General features: G+C 67.7%; 1 protein-coding gene across 1 annotated transcript; it reads right to left on the bottom strand.

The window, feature by feature from the left end:
* Positions 1–861: 861 nt before the first annotated feature.
* GAS2L1 (growth arrest specific 2 like 1) lies at positions 862–10,578 on the bottom strand. Its single transcript, XM_048323159.1, has 6 exons — positions 10,388–10,578; positions 8,692–9,346; positions 5,865–5,972; positions 5,534–5,630; positions 4,342–4,624; positions 862–2,736 (listed from the first exon to the last, which is right to left on the bottom strand). The coding sequence occupies exons 1-6, from the start codon at positions 10,462–10,464 to the stop codon at positions 1,677–1,679; spliced, it is 2,280 nt and encodes a 759-aa protein (XP_048179116.1). The 5' UTR covers positions 10,465–10,578; the 3' UTR covers positions 862–1,676.
* Positions 10,579–11,264: the final 686 nt, after the last annotated feature.

The following is an 11,264-nucleotide window of genomic DNA, read 5'->3' as shown; positions in this document are numbered from 1 at the left end:
CAGGATCCTGGGAGCTTCCTGGCAGATAAACCCTTGCTGGGGCCAGTGGCCTCTGGCACGGCAAGGCCTGACACAGCAAATGGCTGGGCTGGTGGCCCAGGGACACGGGGCTGGTCATCCCTTGGGGACAGGATGGGCCTGGACAGCTCCTGGCTCTGCTCCTGGAGCCTCTCAGGGCTCCACCCAGGCCTAAGGTGGCCCTGCACCCCTACATGGTGCCCAGCCTGGGTGCCCCGAGCCCCTCCTGGGGTTGGGGATAAGCGTGGGGTCTGCAGGAGGTGCTGCTGGTCCCTGTGGGGTTGGTGACAGTCCCTGGCAAGGAGGGGCAGCACCACGGAGTGCTGCTCTGGGACATCCCACCAAGCACTGGCACAAGCACGTCCTGCTGGGTACTGGCACCGTGACTGAGCACTGGAGCTGCTCTGGGACATCCCATAAATCACTGGTCCTGCTCTGGGACACCACACAGGCCACCAGCACCACTCTGGGCCTGGACACCACCCCCACTTACAGGGGAGAGAGGCAGAGCAGGTGTCCAGGGACCACAGGGGACACGGTGCTTTGGAACCCCCAAAGTCACAGCAGGGTGGTCACCACCAGCAGGTCTGGACCTCCCTGGTGACCCACAACCTGCCCAGCCCTTGGAGCATGGCCATGTCCCCCTGGGCCAGCAGCCCCTGAGGTGGAGGTCCCTGGCCCTGGAGGGGCCCCAATGGCTCTAACGGGGCACAGGACATTGGGACTCAGCCTCACCCCAGCTCTTCACTGCTCCCACCCCTCCTGAGACCCCCAGAGCCCTCCTCCCTTGGGCCTGGGGGGGGGGTCTGGATCCCCCTGGACAGATGACCACACATGGTGGGCTCAGCTCCGTTCGTCTTTACTGGCTGGGGAGGACATGCAGGGCCACAGGGGTGGGGGCCACGGTGGCCTGGGCTGGGGACACAGCCCTGTTCCACCCCGGGGACATCAACACGAGCTGTGGGCAGTGCTGTGGCCGGCTGGGGGCTGGAGAGGGAAGAGTGATCCCTCCTGCCCTGAAATATGGGTTGTGGTGACAAACTGCATGTCCCCGAGCCATCTCAGCAGTGGAGAGGAGATGACAGGAGGAGAGGAAGTGGCCGAGGAGGTGATGACAAGAGGCTGAGAAGAGGGGAAGGTCAAGAAGATGATGAGGATGTGAAGGCCTAGAGGAGGAGAAGACAAGAGATGCAGGAGGCAGCCCAAAAGAAGAGGAGAGATCTGAGATGAGGAGAGGAGGAGGCTGACAAGAATAGCAAGAAGAGGAGAGGAGGAGGAGGTCAAGATGAGGAAAACGAGCAGAGAAGAATGAGGAGGAAGAGACCAAGATGAGAAGAAGAGCTGGGTCCTCTCCAGCCCCGTTCCCAGGTGCCAGCTCTGCCCTGGCCACCACTGCCCTGACCACACCATGACCCCCCTGTGGAGCTGCTCCCCATGGCATGGGGACAGCCCCGGCACCCTTCGGGCCTGGCTGGGGCTGGGGGCTCCTTGCAGGGCCCACCCCCATGCCAACAGTCACCAAGTGCAGGGGTCCTGGCCACCCCAGCTCTGTGTCCATCGCCTGGCCGGGTGTCTCCACACAGGTGCCACCTCCCCCCTCCCGCAGCAGCTCGGGGATGTCCCCGGGGCTGCCAGGAGCTGTCACGGCCATCGACTCCTCATGGCCACGCGTTCTCCTCCAGCCCCTCGCGCTCCCGCGGGGCCCAGGGGGGCTCCAGGAGCGCGGAGGGGATGCTCTGCAGAGCCCCCCAGGCCTTGGGGCTGCCGTTCGAGGCTCGGTGGGCGCCTGCCCCGTACCCCCGGGGGGTGGGAATCCGGGACGGCGTCTTGTGGGGCTGCGTGTCCAGCCGGGGCTTGGCCCAGGGCCGCGGCGGGGGCGCGGGGACCCCCGGCCCGGCGCTCTCCTCCATCTCCATCAGCTCGTCCTCCCCGGTCGCCCAGTCGGTGTCGGAGCCGGGGTTCCCCGGGGTCTCCCGGTTGTCCCAGGAGGCCGGGAAGCAGCAGCTCTCGTCGGAGGAGCTGGAGAAGGTGGAGCGGCGCCTCGCAGCTGCCAGGGTGGGGTTGGACGGCAGCGGGGGGCAGCCGCCGTTGTTGCCGTTGCTGTTGCCGTTGTTGCCGTCGCTGCTGCTGCCGCCCCGCCGCCCGTCCTCGGCGGGCAGCCCGTGCTTGGCGAACACGTTCAGTGAGGAAGACGAGGATGACGAGGAGCAATAGGCCGAGTCAGCGGTGGCAGGGGGCGCGGGGGGGGGGCTCTCCGTGTCCCCCAGCTGCTCCAGCAGCCGCGTGTTGGCCAGGAATTCCTCCTCCAGCCGCTGGAACAGCCGCTGCTCCTGCCCGGGCTCCAGCCAGCGCGGGGCCCGCAGCCTCCGCGCCAGCTCCTCGGGGTCCCCGGGGCCGGGCCGGGGGTCGCGCCGCCCCCCGGGGCTCCCCACGGGGCAGGCCCCGGCCGCGGGGGGCTCTGCCCGTGCCCACGAGTGCTGCCCGTCGGGCCGGCGGCGGATGAGCAGCAGCGGCGCGGGGCCGCGCCCGGGGCTGCGGGAGGCGCGGGGGGACCCGCGGGGGGACGCGGCGGCGCGGGGGGCGCGGGGGGAGCCCGGCGGGCCGGGGGGGTCCGGGGGGTCCCGGCGGGCCGGGGGGCGGCGGGGGCCGCTCTGCGCGGAGGCGGCCGAGGAGTCGCTGTCGCCCGAGCAGCGCCGGGAGCGCGCGGGGGCGCGAGGCCTGGGGTGGGGGCCGGGGGGGGAGAGGGGGGTCATGAGCACCCTGGTGACCCCCCCAGTGCACCCCCCGATCGCCCAGCCTCCGTGAACCCCCCCTTGATACCCCCAGTGCCCCCACCCACTGCACCCCTCCCCACTGAACCCTCCCCGCTCTCCCCCATGGCACCCCGCGTTCCTTCCATTGCACCCCATTTCCCTCCCCACTGCACCCGTTTGTGCCCCATTGCTCCTCATAGCACCCCCGTTGCACCCCACATTCCCTTCCTTAAACCCCATTTCCATTCCCATTGCACCCCCACTGAACCCCCCACTAAACCCCACATCCCACCTATTGAACCCCATTTCCCTTCCCCTTGCTCCCCCATTAAGCCCCCCCCACTGAACTCCCCATTCTCCCCCTCCACACCCTTTCCTCCTCACTGCAACCCCCAGAACCCCATTTCCCTCCCCACTGCCCCCCATTTTCCTCCTCTATTAAATCCCCACTGAACTCTCCCACTGCACCCTCATTCTCCCCCCTTCTCCCCTCCAACCCTCCCCACTGCACCCCATTATTCCCTGTACTGCACTCCATCTCCCCCCCACTGCACACCCACTGCCTCCCTCCTCTGAACTCCCCCATGGCACCCCACATTCCCCCCACTGCCAAACCCATCCCCCTCCATTGCACACCCCACTGTACCCCCATTTCCCCTATTGCCCCCCCATTTCCCCTTATTCCCCCATTTCCCCCAGTGAACCCCTACTGCCCTCCCATTGCACCCCTCTTTCAGCACCCATCACCCACCCATTGCCCCCCATGGCCCCACACCGAACCCCCACTGTCCTCCTCCACTGCCTTCCCTAACTGCACCCCCATTGCCCTCCCACTGCCTCCCCAATGATTCTCCCATTTCCCCCCCACTGTCCTTCTTCACTGCCCCCACTGCCCTACCAAATTGCACCCCCATTTCACCCCAAATTCGCCCCCACTGCCCCCTCATTGCACCCTCCAGCACCCCTCATTGTCCCCCCATTTTCCCCCAACGATTTCCCCATTGCACCGCCCCACTGAGCCCCGTTACCTGCACTGCACCCCCAGTGCACCCCCCATTCCACCCTCCAGTACCTCCCATTGCCCCCCACTGCCCCCCAGTGATGCCCCCACTTGCTCCTCATTGCACCCTCCCACTGCCACCCCAATGGTTTCCCCAGTGTCCCCCACTACACCCCCAATTCAGCCCCCAGTTGCCCCCATTCCACCCCCAGTATCTCCCACTGCCCCCCTTCACCCACTGCTCCCCAATGCTTCCCCCATTCACCCCCCCATTGCCACCCCACTGATTCCACTGCCCCCCCCCCCGCTGTCCTCCCAGGATTTCCCCAGTGTCCCCCACTGCACCCCCAATTCTGCCCCCAGTTACCCTCATTCCACCCCCTATTCCCCCCCCAGTACCTCCCACTTTCCCCAATGTCCCTTATTCCCCTCACTGCACCCCCATTATCCCCCAATGTTTCCCCCATTAACCCCCCCCATCCCCTCCCCGTCCCCTCCGTGGGGCTGCGCCCTTGCTGTGGGGTCTCGGCGCGGTTTTGGGGTCCCCCCAGCCCCCCGGGGGGGCCGTACCTGAGCGTTCCCGTTCCCCGCGGCTCCGCGGGGCTCCTGGAGGGGCTGCCGGAGCCGGAGCGGGGGGCGGCACCCCCTCGGGGGGGCAAACCCTCCTGCCTGGGGGGCTTCGGGGGGTCCCCCCGGGGCTGGGGGCCCCGCTCCCGCTCCGCCCCGGCCGGGGGGGGCCCAGCGGGCCGGGGGCGCCGGGGAGTGCTGGGGCTGGGGGCGCGGGACGAGGAGGTGCTGGCAGCTGCTTTTTGGGGGGACATGCCCGGGGTGCGGGGCTGGGGCAGGCGGTGAGCTGGAACGGAGAGGGGGGAGGTCAGCGGGGGCAGCGCTCAGCATCCCCCGCCCCTCACAGCACCCGCATTTTCCAGGTGGGAAATCCCAGGAGGTGGGTGAACACCTCGGGAATTAATATGGGGGAAAACCCCACTTCTGTCACTCCCCTTTTTCCCCTTTCCAGCCGGATCAGTGCCCTGAGGAGCCCAGCCCCAGGGAAGGGAGCCCCATGGAAAATCAGGGAATGGAACCCCAGAGAGAACTGGAGAGGATGCCCCATGGAGAACCAGGGAATGAGGCCCCACAGAAAATCAGGGAATGGAAGCCATGGAAAATCAGGGAACAGAACCCCACAGAGAGGCAGGGAATGGAGCCCCACAGAGAACTGGAGAAGATGCTCCACAGAGAATCAGGAACAGAACCCATGGGGAACCAGGGAATGAATCCATGGGGAACCGGGGAACAGAACCCTACAGGAAATCAGGGAATGGAGCCCCACAGAACAAAGCCCTGTGGAGAAGCAGGGAATGGAGCCCCATGGAAAAGCAGAGTCCCAAGGAGAGCCAGGGAATGGAACCCCGCAGAAAATCAGGGATCAAAGCCCCATAGAGAAGCAGGGAAAGGAGCCCCAGAGAGAATGGAGCCACAGGGAGAGTCCAGGAATGGAACCCATGGAGAGCCAGGGAATGGAACCCATGGAGAATCAGGGAACAGAACCCATGGAGAGCCGGGGAATGGAGCCCCACAGAGAACCAGAGAACAGAACCCATGGAGAACCAGGGAATGGAACCCATGGAGATCCAGGGATGGAACCCATGGAGAGCCAGGGAACAGAACCCATGGAGAGCCGGGGAATGGAGCCCCACAGCGAGCCAGGAGCCAGCAGCGAGGCAGGGGACACCAGGTGTGGGGTCCCGGGGACACTCACAGAGGGCAGCACAGCGACACGGGTCGTGCTTGTCCAGGTAATGTTCCAGTGTGTCCCAGCCGCCGCCCACGCGCACCATGACGTGGCTCCTCAGCACCTGCGGGCAGCGCTGTCACCCTGCCTGGCCCCAAAAAGCCACCAAGAGCCCCCCAGAACCCCGGAGTAGGCAGGAAATCCAGCTCTGGACCCCACCCGCTGCAGGGTGCCTCGGGATGGGCCCCACCCTGCCTGGGAGCGGGGGAAAGAGGAGGGCGGGGGGTCCCGGTGTACTGGGGTGACAGTGGGGTGAGGGAGGGGACAGTGGGGTGAGGGAGGCGGTGGTGGCTCTTACTCGGACGAAGATGAGCGTGTTGGAGTCGCCCACTTTGTACTTCCCCTCCGAGACCTTGACCATGGGGAACTGCGAGGGGCAGGAGCAGCAGCCCAGGATCTCCCGCACCTGCCGGCACAGAGGGGAGGCGTCAGTGGGGTGTGGACGCCCTGCTGTAGGGTCGGCGGGGTCCAGAACCCCCCCTGTAGGGTCGGTGAGGTCCAGAAACCCCATTATAGAGCTGGTGGGGCACAAACACCCCCATTATGGAATTGGTGGGGCACAGACCCCATTATAAGGCCAGTGGGGCACAGTCCCCCCACTACAGGGCCGCTGAGGCACAGACCCCCTGTTATAGGATCGGTACGTACAGACCCCCTGCTGTAGGGCCAGTGGGGCGCAGACCCCCCAGTTATGGGGCTGGTGAGCACAGATGCACCACTATAGGGTCAGTGGGGCACAGACCCCCCACTATGGGGTCGGTGAGCACAAACTCCCTGTTATAGGGCTGGTGGGGCATGGACCCTCCACTATAGGGCTGGTAGGCACAGGAACCTCCACTATAGGGTCGGTGGGGCACAAAATCCCCCTACAGGGTCAGTGGGGATCCCCATGATAGGGGCAGCCCCTCGGACTGGCACACAGGGAGGGGCTCCGTGTGCCCCCCACGCTGGCACCTCCCCTCCTCCGTGGGGAGCAGCCGGGTGGGCTCGGTGGGAGCAGCTCCCAGGGTTGGGGAGCACCCACAGAACCCTCGGCAGGCTGAGAACGGGCACAACTCTCTTCATCTGGGGCCCACCCGCTCCGAGACCCCCGCATGTGGGCACAAAACACCCCCCACCCCACTAATCCTAAACCACGGGGGATTTGCCCCCAAGCCCCTGACATGGGGCAGGACCCACATCCACCAACAGAAATGGGGTAAATCCCGGGGTTTTTTTCCCTCCCTTTAAACCCGAAGGGTGAAAGTGGAGTGGGACGATTTGGGGGGCCGGGCAGGGGACCCCCGGGGCTGTGGGGTGGCCGGCCAGTGCCACGGTCCCGCTGGCTGCCAGCTGCCGGCTCTATCTCCCGGGCTGACGTCAGGGATTAAACCGGGAGCCATGGGGGGACGCGGGGACGCGGCCACATCCTGCCCCGGCCCGGGGCTGGGGCGAGGGGCGGGGGGGACACAGCGCGGCCTCGCCCCGAAATTTGGGGGTTCTTTAATAATTCTGCGATTTTTTGGGGTTTTCCTGCAGTCGTGCCCATCACAGGGGTGAGAGGAAGGAAGGATGTGGCCGCTCTGGTTCCCATCCGGGTGACGGGGACAGATCCAGCTGGGGAAACTGAGGCACGGAGTGAGGAGGGGGAGTGCGTGCGGTGGGGGGGGGGGGGGTCGTGACCCTGCTGCCACCCCGGGGGGGGCACCTGGGTACCAGGGGGGCCGGATCCTACCCCCGCCAGGCTCCTCCCCGGCTCCGGCGCTGCCCATAAAAGCCGATGGCGAGGAATTACGCAGCCCGGAAAAATGCAGCCGGGGCTGGCAGCGCCCGGCCAGGGGGGCTTGGGGGGGCACCGGCGACGGGGGGGCCCCCCCTGCAGCGGGACTGCGCGGAGGGCGGGGTCAAGAGGCTCTTTAATGAGGGACTTAATGAGGAATTAGGGTTTCAATTAAAAAAAGGCTTAGGGAGTCAGGGGAGGGCAGAGCCCCCCTGTCCCCCCCCCGTGTCCCCCCCCGGGCCGGATTAAGCCGCTGCCTCGCCCGCGGGACGGATCCCGCACCCGGCTTTAATCCGTCCTGAGCTCCCGGCCCGGGGGGGTCCCCGCACCCCCCATCTGACACCCCCAAATTGTGCCTGTGAGCAGCCGAGATGTCCCCGTGTCCCCATATCCGTCCCTGGGGACAGCAGCCCCGAGGTGGGGGGAGGAGGAGGAGGGGAAGGAGGAGGAGGGGGAGGGGGAGGAGGGGCAAGTCCTGGGCTGGGGACCACTGTGAGTCACCCTCTCACGGGGAGGAGGTGGCAGGGCACAGGTGGCACCTGCGTCCCCCTTGTGATTCTGGTCACAGCCACCAAAAGAACCCCTCCTGGAGTCAGGAGGCTCCACGGGAGCTGTGTGGGTGGCTGGGTGGGTGGAGAGGAGCTCCCGTAGCCATGGAGAGCTGGGATGGGTGGGTGGAGCACATCCTATGGACCACAGGGGTGGGCAGAAGGAGCTCCCAAGGGTCAGAGAGACAGGCGGGACCTCCCCTGGACCACGGAGTGCCCTGCTGGGTGGGCAGAAAGGACTTCCTGGGGGTCACAGGGACAGGTGGGACCTCCCCTGGACCACCGTGCTGGGGGGACAGGTGGGAGCTCCCATGGATGGTGGAGCACCTCATGGGACACACAGACAGGACCTCCCAGGGGCCGCAGCAACAGAGAGGACTCCTGGGGGCCGCAGAGATGGGCGGGACCCCCCCATGGCCTCCACTGGGTGAGGTTCTCCCACGGGCCACAGGCAGGTGGGACCTCCTAGTGACCACCGAGTGACCACTGGGTGGACAGGCAGGACCTCCCAGGAGACAGAGGGCACCCTGTTGGGTGGACAGAGAGGACCTCCCATGGACCACAGAGACAGACAGGACCTCCTGGGGGCCATAGTGACAGGGAGGACCTCCCACAGACCACAGAGTGCCCCGTTGGGGGGACAGAGAGGACTGCCCGTGGATCATAGAGCACCCCGTTGGGTGGATGGACAGGACCTCCCACAGACCACAGAGCGCCCCGTTGGGTGGCCAGCGAGGCCCTCGCGGTGCCCCAGCGCGCTGGGTGGCCGGCGAGGCCCTCACCCAGGCGCAGGGCTCCCAGGGGAGCGCGTGTCTCACCAGCTCGTCCAGGTTCTTGAGGTCGCAGAGGGTGATGGGCCGGGCCCGGCTGGGGAAGGCGCCCGCCTGGGGGTCCCGGCTCTCCCGGCGCGTGCCCAGCGCGCCGTCGGCCATTTGGTCCCTCATCTCCTCCTCGATCTCCTCTTCCATTTGGATCAGCATGGGGGCCAGCATCCCAAACTTGGAGCCCCTCCTGGCCACCTCCAGCAAGCAGAGGACAAAGTTCTTCTCGTTCTTCTTCAGCACCAAGTCGTTGGTCTCGAACATGAGCACGTCCTGGATGCCCAGGTCCTGCCGGCACCACTGGATGAAGTTGGAGACGTTATCCCGGGCAATGAAGGAGCCGGGCACCACGTTCTTGGCCTGGAAGACCACCTCGTTCTGGGGCACGCGCATGCGGGCGGCCGCCTCGGGGTGCCGCTCCTGGAAGTCCAGGGCGGTGCGGTTGACGTTGTTGGCGTGGCGGCAGAGGTGACATCCCGTCTCCAGGCTCTCCAGGAAGGTGTCCACCTGGATGTCCAGGTCGTAGAGGGTGTTGAACCACTCGGCCAGGTCCTCCTTCATGGCCTCCAGGTACTCCTCGCTGGAGCGGAAGGGGCGGATGCTCTTGGAGGCGGCCGACTGGATGTGGCTGGGGTCAGCCATGGCGGCCTGCCTGCGGGGAGACAACAGGGGCTGTTACGGGCAGGAAGCCCCCCAAACCCCCTCAAACCACCCACCAACTTTGGTGACCCCTCTGTGCCTCAGTTTCTCCCCCCACGTTACCTGTGGGCAGGAGCGTCACCACTGCCACCACCACCCCTCCGGGACCTGCCTGATCCCTGCCAGGACCTGCAGCACCCCCCACTCCACCCCATGTGTCCCCCCACAGCCCATGTCCCCTCACTTCGTGTCCCTCCACCATGTGTGTCCCACCCTCCGTGTCCCTCACCCTGTGTCCCCTCTGCCACCCCCCCCAGGTTAATGAGTCCCTTGTGCCCCCCACCCACCCCACTGTGGGGCTGTGGCAGAGCGAGGACATCCCTCCCCAACCCCGCCCTAAAAGCTGCCCAGTCATGGTGGGTGTCCTCACCCCGGTGTCCCCACCCCGGGAGCAGGTGACACCCTGAAGGATGGCAGTGCCAGGGGCAGGGAGCCCCCCCTAACCCTGGGGGGGTCCAACCGCGAGGGGCTGCACCGGCTGGGGGGATGGGGGGATTGGACCCCAACACTCAGCCCTGGGGAGGGGGCTGCACCTCGGGGAGGACCCCCCAGCTGTCCCCAACATGGAGTGGGGGCACAAGAGCCGATGACGCCTCAGCAGAGGGGTCACTCCCTCCCGGGGGGGCCCAGTGACCTCCACTGCCACCCCCAGCCCAGCCCCACACCCTGGGAGGGGGATCCTTCCCCTGGGGTGTCCGTGCTGCTGAGGGGGGTCCCCTACCCTCGGAGGGGGTGTCCCTCTTAGGGAGGGTCCCCTCACCTGGGGGGGGCTGTCCCTATTGGGGGGTGTCCTCTACCCTCGGAGCTGGGGGGGACCCTGTTGGGGGTGGTCCCCATCCCTCGAGAGTGGGGGGACCTTGTTGGGGGGTGTCCATTTCCCTCGGAGAAGGGGTGTCCTTATCGGGGGGTGTCCTTCCCTCAGGGGGTGGGGGGTCCCTGTTTGGAGGGTCCCTTTCTCTCGGGGGGGTTGTCTCTGTTGGGGAGGGTCCCCTACCCTCGGAGGGGGGGGTGTCCGTGCCGAGGGGTGTCTGTATCGGGGCTCCCCCTTTCCCCCGTGGGGTGGGTGTCCATCTCTGGGGGTGTCTCTTCCTCGGGGTGGGGGGGGTTCCTTTCGGCGGAGGGGTCCCTATTCCGGGGCGATGCACCGGGGGCGGCGGGAGGGGATCCGCACCTGCGGGGACACGGAGGGGGGGACACAGGGCCCAGGGCCACCCGCCGACCCCCCCGGCCCTACTCACCGCCGCCGCTCTGCGCTCCGCTACGGCCGGGCCGGGCCCGCTCCCCGCTCCGGGCCGGGCCGCGGCTCCCAGCGCCGGGGGGGCCCCGCCGCGGCCCCCGCCGCCATCGGCCGCCGGCAGCGGCCCGGGGGGCGGCCGGGGGGCCCGGGGGGCACCCAACGAGGCTCGGCCGCCGCAGCCCCGCGGAGCCGCCGCCGCCGCCGCCGCCGCGCCCCGGCCGGGAAGTTGGAGGCGGCCCAGAAAGGGCCGGGACGGGGGCGGCGGCGGCGGCGGCGGGCGGGGACGGGGGGGACACGGACACGGAGGGGGGGACGACATGGGCACGGCACGGAGACGGGGAGGGACAAAAACACGGGAGGGGGACACGGAGGTGGTGGGGGGGGGGGGGGCGACACGGCCACGGGGGAGCCACGGGGGTGACACAGAGCGACACTCGGTGACATCCCCCCCCACCCCGCCCGGGTGCGGCTGCCCGCTTCCATTGATCTGCCTCCTCCCCCCACCCCCCTTCCCCGGAACTCACCCCCGGTGGGGAAACTGAGGCACAGCGGCATCCACCGGGCAGCTCCATCCCGCCCCTCCATCCCATCCTACCCCGTCCCGGGCCCGGGGGCCGTGTCCCCCCGGCTCCCA

The sequence above is a fragment of the Corvus hawaiiensis genome, chromosome 18 (assembly GCF_020740725.1).
Source record: "Corvus hawaiiensis isolate bCorHaw1 chromosome 18, bCorHaw1.pri.cur, whole genome shotgun sequence".
Classification (NCBI taxonomy): Eukaryota; Metazoa; Chordata; class Aves; order Passeriformes; family Corvidae; genus Corvus; species Corvus hawaiiensis.
The sequence above is the reverse complement of the archived record's forward strand: the minus strand, read 5'-3'. Positions and strand labels throughout refer to the sequence as shown.

Excerpts from the sequence above, each read along its gene's own strand:
- GAS2L1 (XM_048323159.1), bottom strand. The coding sequence starts at position 10,464 with ATGGACACCCACCCCACGGGGGAAAGGGGGAGCCCCGATACAGACACC. Across the intron at positions 9,347-10,387 it reads GGACACCCCCCCCTCCGAGG|GCAGGCCGCCATGGCTGACC; the intron begins GTAGGGGACCCT and ends GTCTCCCCGCAG. Across the intron at positions 5,973-8,691 it reads TCAAGAACCTGGACGAGCTG|GTGCGGGAGATCCTGGGCTG; the intron begins GTGAGACACGCG and ends CTGTGCCGGCAG.